Consider the following 25,300-nt stretch of genomic DNA (forward strand, 5'->3'; position numbering starts at 1 on the left):
TGTAATTATACACTGTATTATGTGTACTGTACTATTATAAATATAAGCTGATTTGTGTTACACTATAGAGGAATCTACTTGTAGCGCCCTTTTGAAAAATAATGTGTACAGACATGTGTCTGATCCATAAGATGTTATGAAAGAATGTAAATATTTTACAGTATGTGTGTAATGTAAGCTAAATTTTCCTGACAATGTCCAAAAACTTTTTGTTATATGGACAGAAAATAAATAAATAAATTATAAAGTACACAACACACACATTCACACATTACCACGGTCTTTGGCCACTGATGCCATGTGTGTGCAAGTTACGCTTGCATGGATATATGTGTGTGTGTGTAAAAACAAAGATGATGTGACTTACCGAACGAAAGCGCTGGCAGGTCGATAGACACACAAAAAAACACAAACACACACACAAAATTCAAGTTTTCACAACAAACTGTTGCCTCATCAGGAAAGAGGGGAAGGAGAGGGAAAGACGAAAGGATGTGGGTTTTAAGGGAGAGGGTAAGGAGTCATTCCAATCCCGGGAGCGGAAAGACTTACCTTAGGGGGAAAATAGGACAGGTATACACTCGCGCGCGCACACACACACACACACACACACACACACACACACACACACATATCTATCCACACATATACAGACACAAGCAGACATATTTAAAGACAAAGGGTTTGGGCAGAGATGTCAGTCGAGGCGGAAGTGAAGAGGCAAAGATGATGTTGAATGACAGGTGAGGTATGAGTGGCGGCAACTTGAAACTTGAAATTAGCGCTAATTTCAAGTTGCCGCCACTCATACCTCACCTGTCATTCAACATCATCTTTGCCTCTTCACTTCCGCCTCGACTGACATCTCTGCCCAAACCCTTTGTCTTTAAATATGTCTGCTTGTGTCTGTATATGTGTGTGTGTGTGTGTGTGTGTGTGTGTGTGTGTGTGTGTGTGCGCGCGCACGCGCAAGTGTATACCTGTCCTATTTTCCCCCTAAGGTAAGTCTTTCCGCTCCCGGGATTGGAATGACTCCTTACCCTCTCCCTTAAAACCCACATCCTTTCGTCTTTCCCTCTCCTTCCCCTCTTTCCTGATGAGGCAACAGTTTGTTGCAAAAGCTTGAATTTTGTGTGTGTGTGTTTGTGTGTCTATCGACCTGCCAGCGCTTTCGTTCGGTAAGTCTCATCAACTTTGTTTTTAGATATATTTTTCCCACGTGGAATGTTTCCCTCTATTATATATATATATATATATATATATATATATATATATATATATATATTGTCCCAGCTATCTTGTCCACCAAAAATATCTCTGGAACAATAACAGCTATTGGAAAACGACTTTCACCGGTATCAATGTAGGACTGGGGCCCATGAATGTACATATTTGGAAACATTCTAAAACGAAAGCATATGTGTTTTTTAACACAAACTTATGTTTTTTTTAAATGGACCTCCTATATTTTCTCTTCAGCAATTCATAGCATGACAAAGCACATACACAATGGCGTTGATTGCATCGCAATATTCCCATTACATCCCGAGATATTGAGACGCGAAGTTGACGCTTGAAACACCCGACATGCGCTGCTAGCGCCCGTCCTGAGGCTCAGGCGTGAACCCCATGCTGCCTGTAATCGCAATGTGATTGACATGTGTAATCACACCTCCATACTCATCAGGAGGTCCGAAACGAATAATACGGCCTGCTGCTATTACGGGCAGCATGGGGTTCACGCCTGAGCCTCAGGACGAGCGCTAGGAGCGCATGTCGGGTGTTTCAAGCGTCAATTTCGCGTCTTAATATCTCGGGATGTAATGGGAATATTGCGATGCAATCAACGCCATTGTGTATGTGCTTTGTCATGCTATGAATTGCTGAAGAGAAAATATAGGAGGTCCATTTAAAAAAACATAAGTTTGTGTTAAAAAACACATATGCTTTCGTTTTAGAATGTTTCCAAATATGTACATTCATGGGCCCCAGCCTTACATTGATACCGGTGAAAGTCGTTTCCCAATAGCTGTTATTGTTCCAGAGATATTTTTGGTGGACAAGATAGCTGGGACACCCTATATATATATATATATATATATATATATATATATATATATATATATATATATATATATATATATATATATATATATATATATATATATATATATATATATAATAGAGGGAAACATTCCTCGTGGGAATGTGTAGGTTTGTGTTTGTTTGTGTGTCTATCGACGTGCCAGCGCTTTCGTTTGATGATGTGACTCACCAAATGAAAGCGCCGGCAGGCCGACAGACACACAAACGAACACAAACACACACACAAAATTCAAGCCTTCGCAACAAACCGCCGCCCCACCAGGAAAGAGGGAAGGAGAGGGAAAGACGAAAGGATGTGGGTTCCAAGGGAGAACGCAAGGAGTCACCCCAATCCCGGGAGCGGAAAGACCCACCCTAGGAGGAAAAAAGGACGGGTACACACTCGCACACACACACACATCCATCCACACATATACAGACACAAGCAGACATCTCACAAGCAGCTTTAAATATGTCTGCTTGTGAGATGTCTGCTTGTGTCTGTATATGTGTGGATGGGCCGGCTGCGGTGGTCTAGCGGTTCTAGGCACTCAGTCAGGAACCGCGCGACTGCTACGGTCGCAGGTTCGAATCCTGCCTCGGGCATGGATGTGTGTGATGTCCTTAGGTTAGTTAGGTTTAAGTAGTTCTAAGTTCTAGGGGACTTATGACCACAGATGTTGAGTCCCATAGTGCTCAGAGCCATTTGAACCATTTTTGTGTGGATGGATGTGTGTGTGTGTGTGTGTGTGCAAGTGTGTACCCGTCCTTTTTTCCCCCTAGGGTGGGTCTTTCCGCTCCCGGGATTGGGGTGACTCCTTGCCTTCTCCCTTGGAACCCACATCCTTTCGTCTTTCCCTCTCCTTCCCTCTTCCCTGGTGGGGCGGCGGTTTGTTGCGAAGGCTTGAATTTTGTGTGTGTGTTTGTGTTCGTATGTGTGTCTGTCGGCCTGCCGGCACTTTCATTTGGTGAGTCACATCATCTTTGTTTTTAGATGTATTTTTCCTGCGTGGAATGTTTCCCTCTATTATATATATATATATATATATATATATATATATATATATATATATATATATATATATATAACAAAGATGATGTGACTTATCAAACGAAAGTGCTGGCACGTCGATAGACACACAAACAAACACAAACATACACACAAAATTCAAGCTTTCGCAACAAACTGTTGCCTCATCAGGAAAGAGGGAAGGAGAGGGAAAGACGAAAGGATGTGGGTTTTAAGGGAGAGGGTAAGGAGTCATTCCAATCCCGGGAGCGGAAAGACTTACCTTAGGGGGAAAAAAGGACGGGTATACACTCTCACACACACACATATCCATCCACACATATACAGACACAAGCAGACATATTTAAAGACAAAGAGTTTGGGCAGAGATGTCAGTCGAGGCAGAAGTGCAGAGGCAAAGATGTTGTTGAATGACAGGTGAGGTATGAGTGGCGGCAACTTGAAATTAGCGGAGATTGAGGCCTGGTGGATAACGGGAAGAGAGGATATATTGAAGAGCAAGTTCCCATCTCCGGAGTTCGGATAGGTTGGTGTTGTGGGAAGTATCCAGATAACCCGGACGGTGTAACACTGCGCCAAGATGTGCTGGCCGTGCACCAAGGCATTTTAGCCACAGGGTGATCCTCATTACCAACAAACACTGTCTGCCTGTGTCCATTCATGCGAATGGACAGTTTGTTGCTGGTCATTCCCACATAGAATGCGTCACAGTGTAGGCAGGTCAGTTGGCAGATGACATGGGTGCTTTCACACATGGCTCTGCCTTTGATCGTGTACACCTTCCGGGTTACAGGACTGGAGTAGGTGGTGGTGGGAGGGTGCATGGGACAGGTTTTACACCGGGGGCGGTTACAAGGGCAGGAGCCAGAGGGTAGGGAAGGTGGTTTGGGGATTTCATAGGGATGAACTAAGAGGTTACGAAGGTTAGGTGGACGGCGGAAAGACACTCTTGGTGGAGTGGGGAGGATTTAATGAAGGATGGATCTCATTTCAGGGCAGGATTTGAGGAAGTCGTATCCCTGCTGGAGAGCCACATTCAGAATCTGATCCTGTCCCGGAAAGTATCCTGTCACAAGTGGGGCACTTTTGTGGTTCTTCTGTGGGAGGTTCTGGGTTTGAGAGGATGAGGAAGTGGCTCTGGTTATTTGCTTCTGTACCAGGTCGGGAGGGTAGTTGCGGGATGCGAAAGCTGTTGTCAGGTTGTTGGTGTAATGCTTCAGGGATTCCGGACTGGAGCAGATTCGTTTGCCACGAAGACCTAGGCTGTAGGGAAGGGACCGTTTGATGTGGAATGGGTGGCAGCTGTCGTAATGGAGGTACTGTTGCTTGTTGGTGGGTTTGATGTGGACGGACGTGTGAAGCTGGCCATTGGACAGGTGGAGGTCAACATCAAGGAAAGTGGCATGGGATTTGGAGTAGGACCAGGTGAATCTGATGGAACCAAAGGAGTTGAGGTTGGAGAGGAAATTCTGGAGTTCTTCTTCACTGTGAGTCCAGATCATGAAGATGTCATCTGTACCAAACTTTGGGTTGGCAGGCTTGGGTAACCAAGAAGGCTTCCTCTAAGCACACCAACCTATCCGAACTCCGGAGATGGGAACTTGCTCTTCAATATATCCTCTCTTCCCGTTATCCACCAGGCCTCAATCTCCGCTAATTTCAAGTTGCCGCCACTCATACCTCACCTGTCATTCAACAACATCTTTGCCTCTGTACTTCTGCCTCGACTGACATCTCTGCCCAAACTCTTTGTCTTTAAATATGTCTGCTTGTGTCTGTATATGTGTGGATGGATATGTGTGTGTGTGCGAGTGTATACCCGTCCTTTTTTCCCCCTAAGGTAAGTCTTTCCGCTCCCAGGATTGGAATGACTCCTTACCCTCTCCCTTAAAACCCACATCCTTTCGTCTTTCCCTCTCCTTCCCTCTTTCCTGATGAGGCAACAGTTTGTTGCGAAAGCTTGAATTTTGTGTGTATGTTTGTGTGTCTATCGACGTGCCAGCGCTTTCGTTTGGTAAGTCACATCATCTTTGTTTTTAGATATATTTTTCCCACGTGGAATGTTTCCCTCTATTAATATATATATATATATATATATATATATATATATATATATATATATATATATATATATATATATATATGGGGGGGGGGCGTTTTTAGTCTACTTTAGAAGAAGGCCTTTTGGTCAAAAGCTCACATTTAGCAATCTTTTTGTCTGCGACTCAACATCTCCTCTATATGGTGAGTAGCAATCTATCCTTTTCATAATACTGTCATTATTCCATCCTGGATTTTCCATTGTTAGAACATAAGTTGTATATTTTTGGAATGGATTTTGTAGATTTAATTTATTAAATGACAAAATCAGGTGAAGGTTTACATCGTTTTTTATTGGGTGGCATCAATATTAATTGGTATGGGTTTGTATAAAGGACTTTTGTACTGTTTGTAATTTCTAAATACTGTGTTTGGGTCTGTATTTTTTTTTGGGTTGAGATTACCTTAGCTTAGTTTAAGTTGTTAATTACTTACTCTGAATTACCAGAAGGACTTAGGATTAAGGTAGAGGTGCAATTGACTGACTCGCCCTCTTTGTAGTTTAGCCCAACCCACATGAACACTGAAGATGCTCTCTCAGAGAAGACAAAAACAAGAATTACCATCATAGATTTTATATTCCAAAAATGAAAAACAAAATCAAATGCCATAAATGCAGCAGTTAGACTGTTTATATCTATTTAATAAAAATCAACAGGAGAGGATTCTTCTAGTCAGACCACCATTTACTCTAAATCGAAGTAAAATCTCAGTCCAACACAAAACAGAAAAGAGTAACCTAGAGTTTAAGACCGATGACAAATATCTAGCACTCAACAAAAGAAACTCACTGAAAAAATCTGTGGGATAGATTTCACAAACTGGTCTTAACTCATGTAGAAAATGATTCAAACAATAAAATTAGGTCAACCCCCAAGGAGGAGGAAATATAGGTAGTGGAATATAACATGTGATCAAGCTGTTGAATACAGGATTAAAGCATGGAAAACTTCAATATACACAACACAACAGAAAAGTGACAAGAATTTGTAGAGGTATGGAAAACCATCTCTAAAATTATTCAAAAAGAAAAATGCAACTATGATAATAAGACGTTGAATGTAATAAAAAAAGACTTTACTGAGACCACCACCCGCAACTATTAGAAGAACTTCAGAGAAAATTTAGCTGGCTACCAACCTATAAGCCTAAGCTTCCAATAGCCTGATGGATTCTTGGAAAATAATAAAATAAATAATTGTGGAATTCTAGGAAAATATTTCAGTACACTCCTGAATTCAGAGTTATCAGAACAACTGCGATTTTCAAAATCAGCACCAAATGCCAAATACCATCCATCCTCACACGAAGAAATAGTGAAAATAATCAAATCAATGAAAAACAATAAAGCACCTGATGAAGATCCAATCATTGCAGATTATGGAAACTGGACCACAACAAAAACACCAAAAATTTTTAGAACAAAATCAGGAGCCTGACAAACAGAGGTAATTCCAAAAGAGTGAAAGAGCACCTTGACACACCCACTTGACAAGAAAGGATATGAAACAGATCTGAACAATTACAGAGAAATCTTCTGTATTTCTGAAGTTTTGCTGGACCAACTTGAGCCAAAAGTGGACCAACAGGTTGGCAAGAATCAGGCACACGTCAGATGATGCCGGAACAGCACAGTCACATTTGTGGATTTCAAAAAAGCTTACGATTCTGCTGACAGACAAATGTTGTTTAAGAGCCCAGTAGGCTTAAGAGCTGATAGAAAGAACACAGCCATCATCCAAGAAATCTTATCAGGAACCACTTCAAAACTGAAATTCATGGGAGAAATCTCAAACTCTTCTGGAATTCATACAGGAGCCATACAGATAGAGTATCATCTTAGCCCCACAGAACACTCTCAATATATGTTACCATAACAGCAAAGGTGCATTATTGTCTGCTTATGCTGTGAGATTTTTGTTTTTCTCTCAGACTGAGGGGAAAAATTCAAGAAACTGAAACTCTTGCGTTTTGCAAATTCTACAAAAAAAGAAAAGAGGTTCAGATTGGTAATGTAAAAATATAATAAACTGTCTGCCAAAAGGATGTCAGTATAACTTTGTACACATATGCACCATTGGCAGATACGTAATTCGACTTGCAGTTTTCTTCGACAGGTAGAGAGGCCGTCAGAGTGCATTAGTCTTGTTCATTATTGGTGTTGCTACAAGGCTTGGCAGGGTATATGACAGGCATGAATAGTATCTTTTGTTGACTTATCACTGTGAAGGACACAGAGGTGCCATGTACTCCTGTGATACAGCATTACTGTTGTGACTGGAAGTGAACAAGGTGGCACAGACACTTCAAGAGTAATAAAGGGTTAAAACATTAGCACTTTTATTGTATTTATATACAATATTTGCAAGACTGATGTATTTATACATAACTTTTATATCCTTGTATGTAACTGTTCCACACTGTCTGTTACAATACTGTGTATCACTACACAGCGGTTTCCATGTACAATCACTTGCTATCTGGTTTCAGATTAGCAGCGTTCTGCTAGGTCCTTCGATTTTCACTGCGAGTCTTCAGAGATCACGGATGGAGATCAATGTGAGTCTTAAAACGATGCGTGGAGGGATACATTGCACGCAGAGTTCAAGTAAAGATGGAATCTTCTGGTGGTGTCTGTGGTGTCATTCATTGCAAGACAGCAGGCTCTGGAGACAGGAAGGTTAACAACAGCTTGCTGGCAGGCACTTTAAAACTCTCTTCTTCTGCAGTGAAAAGCATGACGTGTGGCCACCACGTGTAGTCCACACCAACAGTGCCAATACCACAAGTATCAGCATTAGATAAGAGTTTGAAAGCGGGTCACCATTTGCACTCCTGGTCAAATAGTGCAGTGACGAAACTTGTGGGGGAATTGAATGTAACAGCAGCCTGATGTCAGACTGCTTGGGAACATGGGGGCAGGCATACTGACTGTCAAGGTTCCAGCTGACCATGTCTGACCACCACATGGGAGGATCACGAAACTGTGTGTCAAGCACAGTGTAACCTATAACTTTTCATGCTTTCCCGATGGATCTGATGCAAATATACTTCTTGGGTTTGCAGCCGGATCATATTGTGTAACTCGCACAATATTTCATTGATGCAAGTGCTCGATATCATCAGGTAGTGGTAGATTCTGCTGTCATTGCTGTAAAGCGCGACTCACGATAATCACATGGCGACGCCAAAATTTATCATGCTGGGAGAAGGCAACATGCGAGCCCAGGAAGCCGCTCGTAGTAGGAGGAAAGCAGTGCTCCTGGTGCGCCCTGCTGGGAGTTGCCCAGAGGCCATCCACACATGCGCGATGGGCGATGACTGTGCTGCTGGACACTCCTGTGGTTAAAGGCTGACTTAAATCTTGGTAGTGCATTCCATCACATGATGAATCAAATGTTCTTATTTTCCCTGTTTTAATGGCAGCCAGTTCTGGATTTTAGGCAGTGCTTAGTTGAATACCTGCATCCCTGTTGATAAGATTGTCTGCCGTATAGATATGTATGGCCTCCTTAACAACACAGTCCCAGAAAGATGACGCTGGAGATAAAGTTTCAGTCTTTTCATAAAACATACGATGCCCTTGTCCAGGCAATGCTCCGCTACTGCAGATTTATCAGGTTGCCCCAGGTATGTATGATGATGGTGTTCGATGCAATGTTCATGCACGGTTTGGCATGTCTGCCCAATGTAAGATTTTCCACATTGACGTGGGATTTTATAAGCGCTACATTTCCTAAGGCCAAGGTTGTCTTTGACCAAGCACAATAAATTCCTCAATTTTGATGGTGACCAAAAAACACACTTCATATTGTGCTTTTTGAGGATTATTTCTATTCTTGAAATTGTGGGCAAGATGGCCGCCGAGTAAGTGACGCCAGAAACCATTTCCAGAAAGTTAAGTGATTTAGACAGGAATATAATTTAGTTTAACGCCGACAACAAATTAAATACGTGCATTAGTGTATCGTTTAGTCTTGCCGTTAAAGGTTTGACTTTTCTTTGCGTATTTTTTCAGAAAACACGAAAAGATCGTAACTTTGCAAAGTCGCGCTTAGGCTTAAATTTTGTAAACGTGTTTATTTCTTGTTTCACGGTAATTTAACTAGTTTCTCGGTAACAAATAAGTAAACTACCGTAAACAGCGAATAACTTCATTGTTTTAATACAGATTTCAGAAAAACAGCGTAACTTTATATCAGAAACTTGCTTATATACATTTGTTTATAGGCCTAATTCTCGTAACGTCTTTGGAGAATCAAAGTTAAAGTAGGCTATCTCGTTTAATTGTCCTTTTTTTTTCATTCCATCGAGTGAAATACATAATAAATAGCGTATACCTTCATTGTTTTAATACAGATCTCAGAAAAACAGCGGAATTTTAAATCAGAAACTTGCTTATATACATTTGTGAATAGGCTTAATTCTTGTAACGTCTTTTTTGATTTTCGGTAATTTAATTGATTTATTCTAGCTATAGTATTATTTTTGCCATGAGTGAGAAGTGCCTGACTTGCCGTAGAATTGTTAGTTCCGGGGTTTGGTGTGATGGATGCAGTAGTTTTTTTCACTGGGGGGACTGCAGTGGCGTGGGTGTTGGGAAAGTGGATCAGGCTCATCAGTGGTTATGTAGGATTTGCAGCAGAGATAGGAAGATAGTGGAACAGGAGGGGAAAATTGCTGCCCTTCAGGCTGAGCTAGATCAGGCTAGGGAAGATCTGGACAGGTTAAGGAGGGAGAAGGGCAAAGAGAGGTGGGAAGTGGCAACAGGTAACAGAAGGAACAGGCCTAGAACTAAGTCTGACAGTTTTGTGGTGAATGTCAAAAATAAGTTTGACCTGTTGCTTCAGTTAGAAACTGATGAGCCTCAAGCACAGGTAGGTGTAGACAGGACACAACAAACTTTCAATAGGAAATTGAAAAAGAATGTAGGAAAGTCATCGAAAAGGAAGAAAGTTTTGTTGTTAGGCAGTTCTCATGCCAGAGGTGTAGGCCAACTTCTGCAGGAGGAATTAGGACCAGAATACCAGGTCACAAATTTTTTCAAACCAAGTGCTAGTCTGGATCAGGTGACAGAGGATTTAGGTTCACTCTGTAAAGGATTTACCAGGGAAGACACCGTGGTTATTGTGGGAGGGCCAGGGAACAGCATCGACAGAGATCCTGGGTACAGTATAGAGTGTGACCTGGTAAAGATTGCGTCGGCATCGAGACACACCAATGTTGAATTTGTATCTGTCCTGAGACGCCATGACCGGCCTCATTTGAACTCTGTTGTTGGGAGAGTTAATTTGGAGTTGGAACGGCTGCTTGGGTCGGGTGCGGGGGCTCATATTGGTGTGGTTCCTGTTGATTATCTCAGTAGGTGGGACTATACCAGGCACGGCCTACATCTCAACAGGAAAGGGAAGGGGAAACTGGCTGGGGTAATAGCAGGAAATTTAAGGGGCGGAGGCACTGCCATGAATGGTAAAATACCAGTGGTTACAGGTGTTGGAGCAGCACCTTTTTTAGGATAGGTAAGACAGAAAGACGTCAAGTTCTACGAGAGGTTAGGATTGAAACAAATCTTTAGTTTAGGAAAGAAATTAAACAGCACAATTCTAGCACATTGGATCACCAATCACAGCTGTCAATTATAAATTTTCACCAATCACCAGAAATTTTATCTCCACCAAGTTGTATCTCAGTCCTAGGTAATTGCATTGATGAATTAAAGTCACCCAACCCAGTTGACATAATCTGCCTCTCTGAACACCATGTGACCACTGGTATAGGAACTAGGCCTAAGCACAATGAGAAACTCAGACAGGAGAGTACTGCAAATGTTAGAATAAGGAAAGGTTCTCATAAAAGTATAATTAAAAATAATGTAAGTATATTTCATCAAAATATTAGGAGTTTAAAGAATAAAGTAGATGAGCTTCTGGCTTGTTTAGAATATTTAGAAGCTGAGAATGAAATAGATATACTATGCCTGTCTGAGCATCACATTGTTACTGATATGGATAAGGTAAATGTAAGTGGATATAAGCTCTCTGCACATGTAATGAGAGAAAATATGGAGAAAGGAGGAGTTGCCATATATGTCAAAAGTTATCATTGTGCAAAAAGTATAGAAACAAAAAAGTTTTGTGTAGAGAAACATATAGAAGCATGTGCCTGTGAGCTTAAATTAAATAAAGGCACATTTATAATTGTAACTGTATATAGGTCCCCATCAGGAAATTTTCATCTATTTCTGAAAAATTTGGACTCCTTGTTGTGCTATCTGTCAGACAAAGGGAAGCAAATTATTATTTGTGGGGACTTCAATGTAGATTCTCTTAAAGAGGGTAAGAGGAAAAATGACATTGAAGTATTACTTGGTTCTTTCAATTTGACACCCGTTATTGATTTTCCTACTCGGGTGGTAAAGGATAGCAGCTCACTGATAGATAACTTCTTTATAGACCAAGATAAGTTTAACCAGATAAATGCTCAGCCTGTTGAAAATGGTCTTTCTGATCATGGTGCACAGCTAGTTACAATATATGACATAGCTCCATTCAGCAATACTAAACAGTCCTCCAAAGTAGTACGTTCAGTCAACGATTTAACAATTGCAAATTTCAGGGAAAGCCTACAGCAGTTAGACTGGGATGAGGTGTACCGTGAACCTGATGCCAATTTAAAATATAATTTATTTCATGACATTTTTGTAAATGCATTTGAAAACTGCTTCCCCAAGAAAATAGTTAAATATACTTGTAAGAAACCTTGTAACAAACCATGGCTTACTAAGGGTATAAAAATATCTTGTAACCGGAAAAGGGAAATGTATCTGACAGCAAGAAAGAGTAGTGACCCAGAAACTATCAAACATTATAAAAACTACTGTGCTATATTAAGAAAAGTTATTAAAAAATCCAGGAGTATGTGTATCATGTCTGAAATCAGCAACTCTGATAATAAAATTAAAACAATTTGGAATATTATTAAACGAGAAACAGGACAACCAAGAGCAGAGGAAGACAGTATTACCATCAAATTGAATGAAAACTTTACGAACAAAAAGTCAAAAGTTGAAAATATTTTTAATAATCATTTTCTAAATGTTGTGGATATAGTAGGATCCAGGTGTTCATTAGAAGATGCTAGGCTGTTAATGGAAGAGGCCATACCTATGCAATTTGATCCAATTGAAATCTCACCCACTTCTCCCTCTGAAATTAGGAAAATAATAAACTTGCTTAAAAGCAAAAACTCACATGAAATTGATGGCATTTCCAGCAAAATACTAAAAGCTTGTACTCAACAGATAAGTAAGATTCTCAGCCACCTGTGTAATAGCTCTCTGGAACAGGGCATTTTCCCTGATAGGCTGAAATATGCTATTGTTATACCTTTGCATAAAAAGGGGGATAGATCTGATGTCAACAATTACCGTCCAATCTCCCTTCTAACAGCTTTATCCAAAATTTTTGAGAAAGTAATGTATTCAAGAGTAGCTTCACATATCTGTAAAAATGAAGTACTAACAAAATGTCAGTTTGGTTTCCAGAAAGGTTTTTCCAACAGAAAATGCCATATATGCTTTCACCAGTCAAATTTTGAATGATATGAATAACCGAACACCACCCATTGGGATTTTTTGTGATCTCTCAAAGGCTTTTGATTGTGTAAATCATGAAATTCTGCTAGACAAGCTCAAGTATTGTGGCATGAGTGGGACAGTGCACAAATGGTTTAATTCGTACCTAACTGGAAGAGTGCAGAAAGTTGAAATAAGTAGTTCTCATAACATGCAAAGATCAGCACATTCCTCAAACTGGGGAACTATCAAGAATGGGGTTCCACAAGGGTCAGTCTTGGGTCCTTTGTTGTTCTTATTATATATTAATGACTTGCCATTCTATATTCATGAAGAGGCAAAGTTAGTTCTCTTTGCTGATGATACAAGTATAGTAATCACACCTGACAAACAAGAATTAACTGATGAAATTGTCAATACTGTCTTTCAGAAAATTACTAAGTGGTTCCTTGTAAATGGACTCTCACTGAATTTTGATAAGACACAGTACATACAGTTCCGTACAGTGAATGGTATGACGGCATTAATAAATATAGACCTTAATCAGAAGCATATAGCTAAGGTAGAATATTCCAAATTTTTAGGTGTGTCCATTGATGAGAGATTAAATTGGAAGAAACACACTGATGATCTGCTGAAACGTTTGAGTTCAGCTACTTATGCAATAAGGGTCATTGCAAATTTTGGTAGCTTACTACGCCTATTTTCACTCATTGCTTTCATATGGCATCATATTTTGGGGTAATTCATCACTGAGGAATAAAGTATTTATTGCACAAAAGCGTGTAATCAGAATAATAGCTGGAGTCCACCCAAGATCATCCTGCAGACATTTATTTAAGGATCTAGGGATATTCACAGTAGCTTCTCAGTATATATACTCTCTTATGAAATTTGTTATTAACAACCAAACCCAATGCAAAAGTAATAGCAGTGTGCATAACTACAATACTAGGAGAAAGGATGATCTTCACTATTCAAGATTAAATCTAACTTTGGCACAGAAAGGGGTGAATTATACTGGCACTAAAGTCTTTGGTCACTTACCAAATAGTATCAAAAGTCTGACAGATAATCAACAAGTATTTAAGAAGAAATTAAAAGAATTTCTGAATGACAACTCCTTCTACTCCATAGAGGAATTTTTAGATATAAATTAAGAAAAAAAATATTAAAAAAAATAAAAATAAAAAATAAAGAAAAACAAAAAACACAAAAAATAAAGTTGTTATATTAACTTAAGTATGTTGTTAAATTAACCTAATTATGTCATGTATTGGAAAATTCGACTCGTTCCACATCATTACGAAATATCGTATCCATGATCCATGGAACCTGTATTAATCTAATCTAATCTAATCTTGAAGACATGCTACCAAAATAGGGCAGGAACACTGTTGCAGTAGGTCCTCTGCATCTTCATTTACATCCCTGCTTCAAATATGCTTAGAATGGTATGCATGACATATCTGCCTATTGGAACAGCAATTCTGTTGAAATACCGTTCTTAGGTGCTGTAGCTCACCAGGTCGACTGTCAGCATCTGAGACCACATGTGCTCTATGCACCAAAGAGCATAATACACTACCACATTGTGCAGGGTGAAGACAACTTGTGGCTTGCAAATATAGTTCCATATAAGTTGATTTGTGATAGATGCTGTTCCCAGTGTACCATCAGCATTTCTTCTAACTATGATGTCCAGGAATGGTAAAATGCCACCCTCTTCCACTTCCATTGTGAATTATATATTAGGATGGAGCGCGTTCAGATGCCGGAGAAACACAGGTAATGTCTCTATTCCGTGCGGGCCACCCCACAAAAGTATAGTCTACATACCGCCAGAAGCAGGAAGGTTTGAGACTTACTGACTGCAGAGCTTTTTCTGCAAAATCTTCTATAAATAGTTGGCCACCACGGGAGACAGATGACTTCCCATGGTGACACCATCAAATTGTTCAAAATAATGATAACTGAATAAGAAATAAGTTGATGTAAGCACATGTTTAAATAATGCTGATAAGCTCTAACGAGACTTGCAGAGGTGTTTTTTAAACGAAGATACAATGTCTAAATTAACCAAAATATCTGACACTTGTATCTTACATGTCTTGAGGAATCCTATGAAGTCCTCTGAAATCCAGATATGGTGATCACCCTTTCCTATGCGAGGTCCCAACTTTGTAGTATGATGTCTCTGTGAGAGTGGACAAAGAACTCTTGATTTTACCTGCTGACATGGGGCAATACCACCGTCCTCCTCACACAAGTTGAATACAACAGTATGATGGTAGGTGCTGCTTCACAATCCTGCCTAGAGAGGATCAGACTGGCAAAACCAGAGAATGACATTAGATCTTCTCAAGAAGAGTTCTATTCCTTCTAAAATGATTAAGAGGCCACGCCAACATGCTGCAGTTCGCTCAAGACTGTATGGCCTACCCACGATACATAAGGATGGGAGATCTGTTCGTCCAATAGTGAGCAACACTGTGGCTCCTACCTGTTGGGACCTCTCATAGGCAAGTGTGATCACCATACCTGGATTTCAGAGGACTTCGTAGGACGCCTCAAGACACTTCCTGCTTCTGGCGGTATGCAGACTACACTTTTGTGGGGTGGCCCGCACGGAATAGAGACATTACCAGTGTTTCTCCAGCATCTGAACTCGCTCCATCCTAATATATAATTCACAATGGAAGTGGAAGAGGATGGCATTTTACCATTCCTGGACATCATAGTTAGAAGAAATGCTGATGGTACACTGGGAACAGCATCTATCACAAATCAACTTATATGGAACTATATTTGCAAGCCACAAGTTGTCTTCACCCTGCACAATGCGGTAGTGTATTATGCTCTTTGGTGCATAGAGCACATGTGGTCTCAGATGCTGACAGTCGACCTGGTGAGCTACAGCACCTAAGAACGGTATTTCAAAAGAATGGCTATTCCAATAGGCAGATATGTCATGCATTCCATTCTAAGCAAATTTGAAGCAGGGATGTAAATGAAGATGCAGAGGACCTACTGCAACAGTGTTCCTGCCCTATTTTGGTAGCATGTCTTCAAGAATAGAAATAACCCTCAAAAAGCACAATATGAAATGTGTTTTTTCGGTCACCATCAAAATTGAGGAATTTATTGTGCTTGGTCAAAGACAACCTTGGCCTTAGGAAATGTAGCGCTTATAAAATCCCACGTCAATGTGGAAAATCTTATATCGGGCAGACATGCCAAACCGTGCACGAACATTGCATCGAACACCATCATCATACATACCTGGGGCAACCTGATAAATCTGCAGTAGCGGAGCATTGCCTGGACAAGGGCATCGTATGTTTTATGAAAAGACTGAAACTTTATCTCCAGCGTCATCTTTCTGGGACTGTGTTGTTAAGGAGGCCATACATATCTGTACGGCGGACAATCTTATCAACAGGGATGCAAGTATTCAACTAAGTGCCGCCTAGAATCCAGAACTGGCTGCCATTAAATCAAAACAGGGAAAACATGAACATTTGCACTACCAAGATTTAAGTCAGCCTTTAACTACAGGAGCATCCGGCAGCACAGTCATCACCCACAGCGCATGCACGGATGGCCTTTCTGCAACTCCCAGCAGGGGGCACCAGGAGCACCGCTTTCCTCCTACTACAAGCGGATCCCTGGGCTCGCATGTTGCCTTCTCCAAGCATGATAAATTTTAATGCTGCTGCACACTCATCATCAGCTGCACCTTGCAACAATGACAGCAATAGCTACCACCACTTCATGATGTTGAGCAGTTGCATCGGTGAAATACTGTGCAAGTTACACGATATGATTCTGTCCGCAAATGTGAGAAGTGTATTTACCTTGTAACTTCTTCACGTCTGTGCCTTCCATCCAAGAACAAATTATAGACACTCTACCGCATTCAGTGTCAACCGCACGATTGTTGGAGCCCAGCAGCAACTGGACTATGGAGTTACCATCTGTGGGTATGCTGCTGTTAACACCGCTACACAAACAGCTGCATTTGGAATGTTACTATGACAGGCAAGCTTGGACTGCTGATTGGCATTGCATTGTGTTCAGTGATGAATTGCAGTTGACAAAACTATTGTCTCTATTGAGGTCGAAGTTGAGTGTGACAGTGATGCCATCTGGTCGTGCATAATAGATGGTGAAACAAATTAATTGTTGGATGTTTTTACTGGCCACCCGATTCTCTCGCGAAAGTTCTAGAGTCATTCAAAGAAAGTCTATGGTCAATAGCGTGTAAATACCCATATCATACCATACTAGTTGGAGACAACTTTAACCTACCAAGTATAGACTGGTATGTCTATGGATTCATTGCAGGGGGTACAGACAAATACTTTGGAACATGTTTTCTGAAAAACTGTCTTGAACAGCTAGCTCAGCAGCCCACACACAATGCGAATATCTTAGATCTTGTAGCTGCAAATAGGCTGGACCTTACCAGTAATGTCAGCATAAAAATGGGGATTAGCAATCATGATGTCATTATAGCAACTATGATTAGGAAATTATTAGAGAGATGCACCAAATAGCTGCTTATAATAAGCAATCTTCATTTAAAAACAGACTGTTTTGGCTTTATTGTTATTTTCAGGTACACCTAGATTGATGTGACGTCCATATTACTTCACTAGTGGACTGTTTTATAACTGTCACTGTTTTAATAAGATGGTAAATGACATCAATATGTTGAAAATAAAATGTTAATTATGATGTGACTGCAGTTTGACAGTTCCACTCTTACGACGCTATATGTTTACCAATAGCATATATGTTTACCAATAGCTATATGTTTACCAATAGCATCGTAAGAGTGGAACTGTCAAACTAAATGATTAATGGAAAGTCTCATATAAAGATGTGAAACAAATACTAACAAAGAGATAGAGGGGCTGGCCAGTACTTACCTCAGCTCAGTACAGCCGATAGATACACAAAAAACAGAACCGAAAATTTACGTTCCTAGCTTTTGGAACAAATGTTCCTTCATCAGGGAGGAGAGAGGGGAAAGAAAGGGAAGAAGGGAAAGTAGCTTCAGTTACTCACAACCCAGGTTATGAAGCAACAGGGAAAGAAAAACAGGGAGGGTAGCAAGGATGGAGGCATGGTTGTCAGAGGGAAGCCAAAGATATTCTACTGTAAGTACTGTGCCAGCTTCAAACCAAAGAGTATGCATACGGAAGTAAAGAGGTATATAGTATAAAGATAAACACAACTATATAGGATGAAAAGATGCGTGAATGGCTAAAGAGGAAAGGGAAAGAGGATAAGACTGAAGAGTAAATGGGAGTGAGGTTGTTTAACGTAGGTTCAGTCCTGGGGGATGGCGGGATGAAAGGATATGTTGGAGTGTAAGTTCCCATCTCCGCAGTTCAGAGGGACTGGTGTTGGGTGGGAGAACCCAAATGGCACATACAGTGTAGCAGGCTCCTAGGTCCCTAGAATTATGCTGGAGGGCATGCTCCACTACTGGGTATTGGACATCTCCTAGGGGGACAGTTCGTCTGTGTCCGTTCATGTGCTCAGCCAGTTTAGTTGTTGTCATACCGATGTAAAAGGCTGTGCAGTGCAGGCATGTCAGTTGATAAATGACGTGTCGTTTCACATGTGGCCCTGCCTTGAATTGTGTGTGTTTTACCAGTAGCAGGGCTGGAGTAGGTGGTTGTGGGGAGATGCATGGGGCAGGTTTTGCAGCGGGGTCAGTTACAGGGGTAGGAACTGCTGGGTAGAGAAGGTAGTCTGGGAATATTGTAGGGTTTAACAAGGTTGTTACGGAGGTTAGGGGGGTGACGAAAGGCAACTCTGGGTGCTGTGGAGAGAATTTTGTCAAGGGATGATCTCATTTCAGGGGTTGACTTGAGAAAGTCATATCCCTGGCAGAGTAATTTGTTGATGTTTTCGAGGCCAGGATAATATTGGGAGACAAGGGGAATGCTTCTGTGTGGTCTGGGGATAGTAACATTGTTGTTGGATGGGGAGGAATGTATTGCTCGGGAGATCTGTTTGTGGACAAGGTCTGCGGGATAGTTGCGGGAGAGGAAAGCACTGGTTAGGTTATTGGTGTAATTGTTGAGGGATTCGTCACTGGAGCAGATATGTTTGCCTCGAATACCTAGGCTGCAGGGAAGGGAGTGTTTGATGTGGAATGGATGGCAGCTATCAAAGTGAAGATACTGTTGTTTGTTTGTGGGTTTGATATGGACAGAGGTGTGGATGTGAGCTTCAACAAGATCCAGGAAGATGGCTTGGGTTTTGGAGAAGGACCAGGTGAAATTCAGACTCGAAAAGGAGTTGAGGTTATGGAGGAAATTAAGGAGTGTTTCTTCACCATCAGTCCAGACCACAAAGATGTCATCTATAAACCTATACCAGGCCAGGGGAAGCAGCTGTTGGGTCTTCAGGAAAGCCTCCACCATGCGGCCCATGAAGAGGTTGGCACAGGACAGAGCCATCCTGGTTCCCATGGCCGTTCCCCTGATTTGTTTGTAGGTCTGGCCTTCAAAAGTGAAGTAATTATGGGTGAGGATGAAGTTGGTAAGTGTGATAAGGAACGAGGTATTTGGAAGATCTTCGGGTGGGCATTGGGAGAGGTAGTGCTGAAGGGCAGAGAGACCATGGGTATGTGGGATGTTTGTGTAAAGGGATGTAGCATCTATGGTGACAAGAAAGGTTTCAGGTGGGAGAGGAGTGGGAATGGATTTGAGGCGTTCTAGGAAGTGGTTTGTGTCTTTGATGTAGGATGGGAGTCTGCAGGTGATAGGTTGGAGGTGTTGGTCTACCAGAGCTGAGATACGTTCTGTTGAGGCTTTGAAGCCTGCCACAATGGGACGGCCAGGATGGTTCTCTTTGTGGATTTTGGGTAATAGGTAGAAGGTAGGGGTACGTGGCTCAGGTGGAGTGAGTAAGTCTATGGAAGCCGTTGTGAGGCCTTGTGAGGGACCTTGTTTTTTTAGGATTTTCTGCAGCTCAGTCTGGATGGAGGGAATGGGATCCTGGGTAACAGCTTTGTAGGTTGAGGTGTCGGAGAGTTGACGCAGTCCTTCTGCCACATACTCCACACGGTCAAGTACGACAGTTGTGGAGCCTTTATCTGCCGGGAGGATGACAATAGAGTGGTCTATTTTCAGCTCCTTAATGGCACGGGATTCAGCTGGGGTGATGTTGGGGGTTGTCGGGATGTTCTTCAAGAAGGACTGGGAGGCAACACTGGATGTGAGGAATTCCTGAAATGTCTGCAAGGGATGGTTTTGGGGGAGGGGAGGAGGATCCCTTTGAGAAGGCGGTCGGAACTGTTCTAGACAGGGTTCAACACTGGGTCTAGTATTTGGGGGCTGTGTTTGGGTAGTGAAGTGATATTTCCAGTTGAGGTTCCGGGTGAATGAGAGGAGATCTTCAACCAGGGCAGTGTGGTTGAATTTAGGTGTGGGGCTAAAGGTTAAGCCTTTTGATAGAACAGATGTCTCTGGGGGAGAGAGGTATCTGGATGAGAGGTTTAGAACTGAATTGGGAACTTGCACTCCAACACATCCTTTCATCCCGCCATCCCCCAGGACTGAACCTACGTTAAACAACCTCACTCCCATTTACTCTTCAGTCTTATCCTCTTTCCCTTTCCTCTTTAGCCATTCACGCATCTTTTCATCCTATATAGTTGTGTTTATCTTTATACTATATACCTCTTTACTTCTGTATACATACTCTTTGGTTTGAAGCTGGCACAGTACTTACAGTAGAATATCTTTGGCTTCCCTCTGACAACCATGCCTCCATCCTTGCTACCCTCCCTGTTTTCCTTTCCCTGTTGCTTCATAACCTGGGTTGTGAGTAACTGAAGCTACTTTCCCTTCTTCCCTTTCTTTCCCCTCTCTCCTCCCTGATGAAGGAACATTTGTTCCGAAAGCTAGGAACGTAAATTTTCGGTTCTGTTTTTTGTGTATCTATCGGCTGTACTGAGCTGAGGTAAGTACTGGCCAGCCCCTCTATCTCTTTGTTAGGAACTGTCAAACTACTGTCACATCGTAATTAAAATTTTATTTTTGACATCTTGACGTCATTTACCATCTTATTAAAACACTGACAATTATAAAACAGTCCACTAGTGACATAATACAGACGTCACATCAATCTAGACGTACTTGAAAATGGCGATAAAGTCGAAACAGTTTGTCGTGAACGAAGATTACTTATAATAAGCAGCTATTTGGAGGATCTACTCTAATAATCATGTCGTTATCAGACATATGCTGCTGGCCTTAAAGAAGAAAAAATGTTTACAAAAGTTTACAAATTAGTCAAGAAGGCTAGGAGAGTGTTTCTGCTAGACAGAGCAGACAAGCAGTTACTAGTACCTCACTTAGACAGTGAATTGGCAGCACTTATTTCAGGTAAGATGATCATAGAGGAATTATGGACAAAGTTGAAACAGATCGTAAATCATGGTCTGGAGAGTGATATGCCTAATACATGGATAAAGGATGGAAAAGACCCACCAGGTTTCATAACAAAATTCAAAGGATGCCGAGGAAGCAGAGGCTGTTACACACTCAGTTCAAAAGGGAATGCACAAATGATAGCAAGCGAAGGTTGCTAAAGATTCGTGCATCCGTGAAAAGATCTACGGGCAAAGCATGCAGCAACTAACACCGCCACAACTTAGCAAAAGATCTGGCGGAGACTGCTAGAAAATTCTGGTCTTACCCAAAATCCCTAAGCGGATCTAAGGCTACCATTCAGTCCTTTATTGACCAGTGTGGTGAGACAGTTGAAGACAGCAAAACAAAAGCAGAAGTTTTAAATTTCACATTCAACAAATTGTACACACAGGAGAATCACACAAACATACTGTCATTTGACCATTGGACAGAGTCTCATATAGATGACATAGTAACAAGCATCCCTGGTGTAGAGAAACAACTGAAAGATTTGAAAGCAAATAAATCACCAGGTCCGGACAGAATCCCAGTTTGATTTTACAAAGAGTGCTGTAAGGCATTGGCTCCTTGCCTAGCTTGCATTTATCGTGAAATTTCTTGCCCATCATGAAGTACCAGGCGACAGGAAAAAAAGTGCAGGTGACTCCAGTATATAAGACAGGTAAAAAAAAAATGGACTTGCAAAATTACAGACCAATATCCCACACTTCTGTTTGCTTTGGAGTAATTGAACATATTCTCAGCTCGAATATAATAAACTTTCTTGAGAGTAAGAAGCTTATATCCATGAATCAACGTGGTTTAGAGAGTATCGCTCATGCAAAACTCAGCTTGCCCTTTTCTTACATGATATGCTGCGAACAATGGATGAAGGACAACAGGCATACTCCATATTTCTAGATTTCCAGAAAGCATTTGACATGATGCCCCATTTCAGGCTGTTATGATGGTATGAGTATGGAATAAGTTCACAGATATCCGAGTGGCTCAAGGACTCCTTAAATAATAGAACCCAGTACGTTGTTCTCAATGGCGAGTGTTCATCACAGACAAGAGTATCTTCAGGAGTGCCCCAGGGAAGTGTGATACGACCACTGTTTTTCCCGATATACATAAATCATTTGGCAGACAAGTTGGACAGCAATATGCGGTTGTTTGTTGATGATACCATGGTGTATGGTAAGGTGTTGAAGTTGAGTGACTGTAGGAAGATACAAGATGACTTGGACAAGATTTCCGGTTGGTATGAAGAATAGCAGGCAGTGCTAAATGCGGAAAAATGTAAGTTAATGTGGATGAGTAGGAAGATCAAATCTGTAATGTTTGGGTACAGTATTACTAGTGACCTGCGTAGGACAGACAAGTCGTTTAAATATCTGGATGTAATGAAGGAAAGCAATATGAGCTGGAACAAGCATGTGAGAACTACGGTAGGGAAAGCAAATGGTGGACTCTCGCTTATTGGGAGAATTTGAGGAAAGAGTGGTTCACCTGCAAAGAAGACTACATACAGGATGCTGGTGCAACATATTTTTCAGTACTGCTCAATTGTTTGGGATCCATACCAGCTCAGATTAAAGGTAGACATCGAACCAATTCAGAGGCAGGCTCCTAGATTTGTTACCATTAGGTTCAAACAACACGCAAGTGTTACAGAGATGCTGTGAGAGCTCATCAACTGGGAGTACCTGGAGGGAAGACGATGTTCTTTTCAAGAAAGGCTACTGAGAAAATTCAGAGAACCGGCATCTGAAGCTGACTGCCAAATGATTCTACTGCCACTAACATACTTTGCGCATAAAGATGAATCATGAATATAAGACACAAGAAATTAGGGCTCATACAGAGGGATATAGATAGTCTTTTTCCCTTGCTTTACTTAGGAGTGCAACAAGGAAGGAAATGACTAGTAGTGGTACAGGATACCCTCCGCCACCCACCATACAGTGGCTTGTGGAGTATCTTGTAGATGTAGATGCACTACCCTAGATGACCATCACTGGTTAGTATGGCACAAGCCTGGGAGAAATATTCTGGAAAAGCACAGCAGCATTAATCCTGGCATCTTAGAGTGGGGAGCCATAGAATATGACTTCAGGCCATGGCTGGTAGTGACTGAGGGAACTCCGATGGCACAGTGGTACATCACAAACGTTCAGCATCCTCGTGTGTTACCTCTCAAGTAACGGTATTGTGGTGCAATTTTTCAACAGGACAATTCTAATCCACAGATGACACGTGTCAACAGACTATCTGTGTGATGCTGAAGGACTCCTGTGTCCACCAAGATCCCCACATCTGTTTCTGAAAGAGAATATGTGCGATCAGCTCAGATGTCAACTCCATTCTAGTATCAGTATCCTAGGTATCAAGGAAGAGTTACAGCAGTTGTTGGCAGGCTTATCTCAGGAGAGGATACAAATGGCTTTGTCACACCATTTACAAACAAATAAGTGAATACATCAAGGCCAGAAGAGCTGAAATGTAATACTGAGAAGTGTTGCAGCAAAGTTTTTGTAAATTTCAGCCTAGTTTTGTAATTACTGAGCTAAAATCATAGACCACCACAACCTGTGAAATTTAATTTCACTTCATTTCCTCCTTCCCTTCTGGGTGCACTGTATTTCAGTCACTGTTACTCTTTTTGAGTTGAGTCATATCATAGTGGAATGCAAGATTCCTCTTCTGATACTGGGCATAATATAAATGCAATGACAGTGCATGAACTGTACAATGCAGCTGAGGCCGGGCAGTCAAATCATGTATGAGATAGTACAACGTGTGTATGTTGCTGTTATCGATACATTATTTAGTTTCTTCTTTGGTTTACTGTGAAGTACAGTATGCAAACAGAACAGAGACACAGAAGTTACATGGATCCAATTATCAGTATTATCAAATTTTAACTTGAATTCAGCTATTCCTATTGCAGAATGATATTGTTTTCAGAGTATAGGGCACACAGAACTTATCTACTAATGACAACCATAATATTAACCTAACTGCACTTATACCTAGTTGCTGGTAAGAGAGAAACACTGAACAACGAATAGTTGAGTGGAAGGGATAGAGTTTGGCAGAGTAATCTCATGTGTTTTAGAACAATAAATTGAGCCAATGATACAACTGCTTTCATTTCAAATTAGCTTCAAGCAACAGATGTGCAGCACGGTAAATTACTGAGATGTTTTGGAATAAACAGGTCCATGATTAATTCAATCAAACTAGATGTGTCCTGGTTGTAAGCTATCATTGACTAAAATTATCAGTGTCCTAAACTGAAATTTTATTAACAATAGAAAATGGAAAAGGGGGTAGGGGGGTAGACTTTTAGTACAAGACAGCCAGAAACATGCAGTCTGAAGTTACATTAACAGCAATTGTTAACATTTTTGGAAGAAATTAGAAAATAACTTATTAATAATTACAGGAAAAATCACAACTAAAAACACTGGTGCAGTACCCACATACCTTTTAACCAAAGTATAAGTATTCTTGCAATTTTTTATTACTGTGTGACATTACTTCGTGGATACATATGATCAGTATTCATGAAATGTGTGCCAAACTGGCAATTAAACATCAACACTTACTTTTCATTACTGTTTTCCAACAGTCATCTAGGCACACAACACACTTAATGGCTGAAACTTCTGAAACGGTGCGACTCCTCTCCTTTCACTCAAAATTCCGTGCAAGTACTTCAACAGAATACTTATACTCCCACAAGGATTAATATGGTACCAAGTTAACCCAATATGTTCTAACACATAAGGACATTACCTCTCCGCATGGTAACCGTTTGCTAAATTCAATTCCTGTCATAGGAGTTCCTGTTGGTGGCAGTAGAATGTTGGAATCCATCATAAGCCACTCTACATTCAGTGGGCGTTTCTTCATTTCATTGTATTCATCTTCAAACATATCGAGAAATATTTCTTCACTCTGAATGGGCAAACAAATTAGATGTACATGCAACAAATAAAATCCTGTGACTGTAACAAGAGATACACAATACATATTCCGACTGCTTTAAGAATGAACATATAAACT

The 25,300-nt window shown here is 41.0% G+C and overlaps 1 protein-coding gene across 3 annotated transcripts in view; it reads right to left on the reverse strand.

Moving 5' to 3' along the window:
• LOC126235695 (protein CLEC16A homolog) overlaps positions 1–25,300 on the reverse strand; it is a 264,873-nt gene that overhangs the window by 112,248 nt on the left and 127,325 nt on the right. For all 3 annotated transcript variants that reach the window (XM_049944445.1, XM_049944444.1, XM_049944446.1), the window contains exon 13: positions 25,031–25,192. In XM_049944445.1, the coding sequence (XP_049800402.1) occupies positions 25,031–25,192 (162 nt within the window). The remainder of the gene's footprint in view (positions 1–25,030; positions 25,193–25,300) is intronic.

The sequence above is a fragment of the Schistocerca nitens genome, chromosome 2 (assembly GCF_023898315.1).
Source record: "Schistocerca nitens isolate TAMUIC-IGC-003100 chromosome 2, iqSchNite1.1, whole genome shotgun sequence".
Classification (NCBI taxonomy): Eukaryota; Metazoa; Arthropoda; class Insecta; order Orthoptera; family Acrididae; genus Schistocerca; species Schistocerca nitens.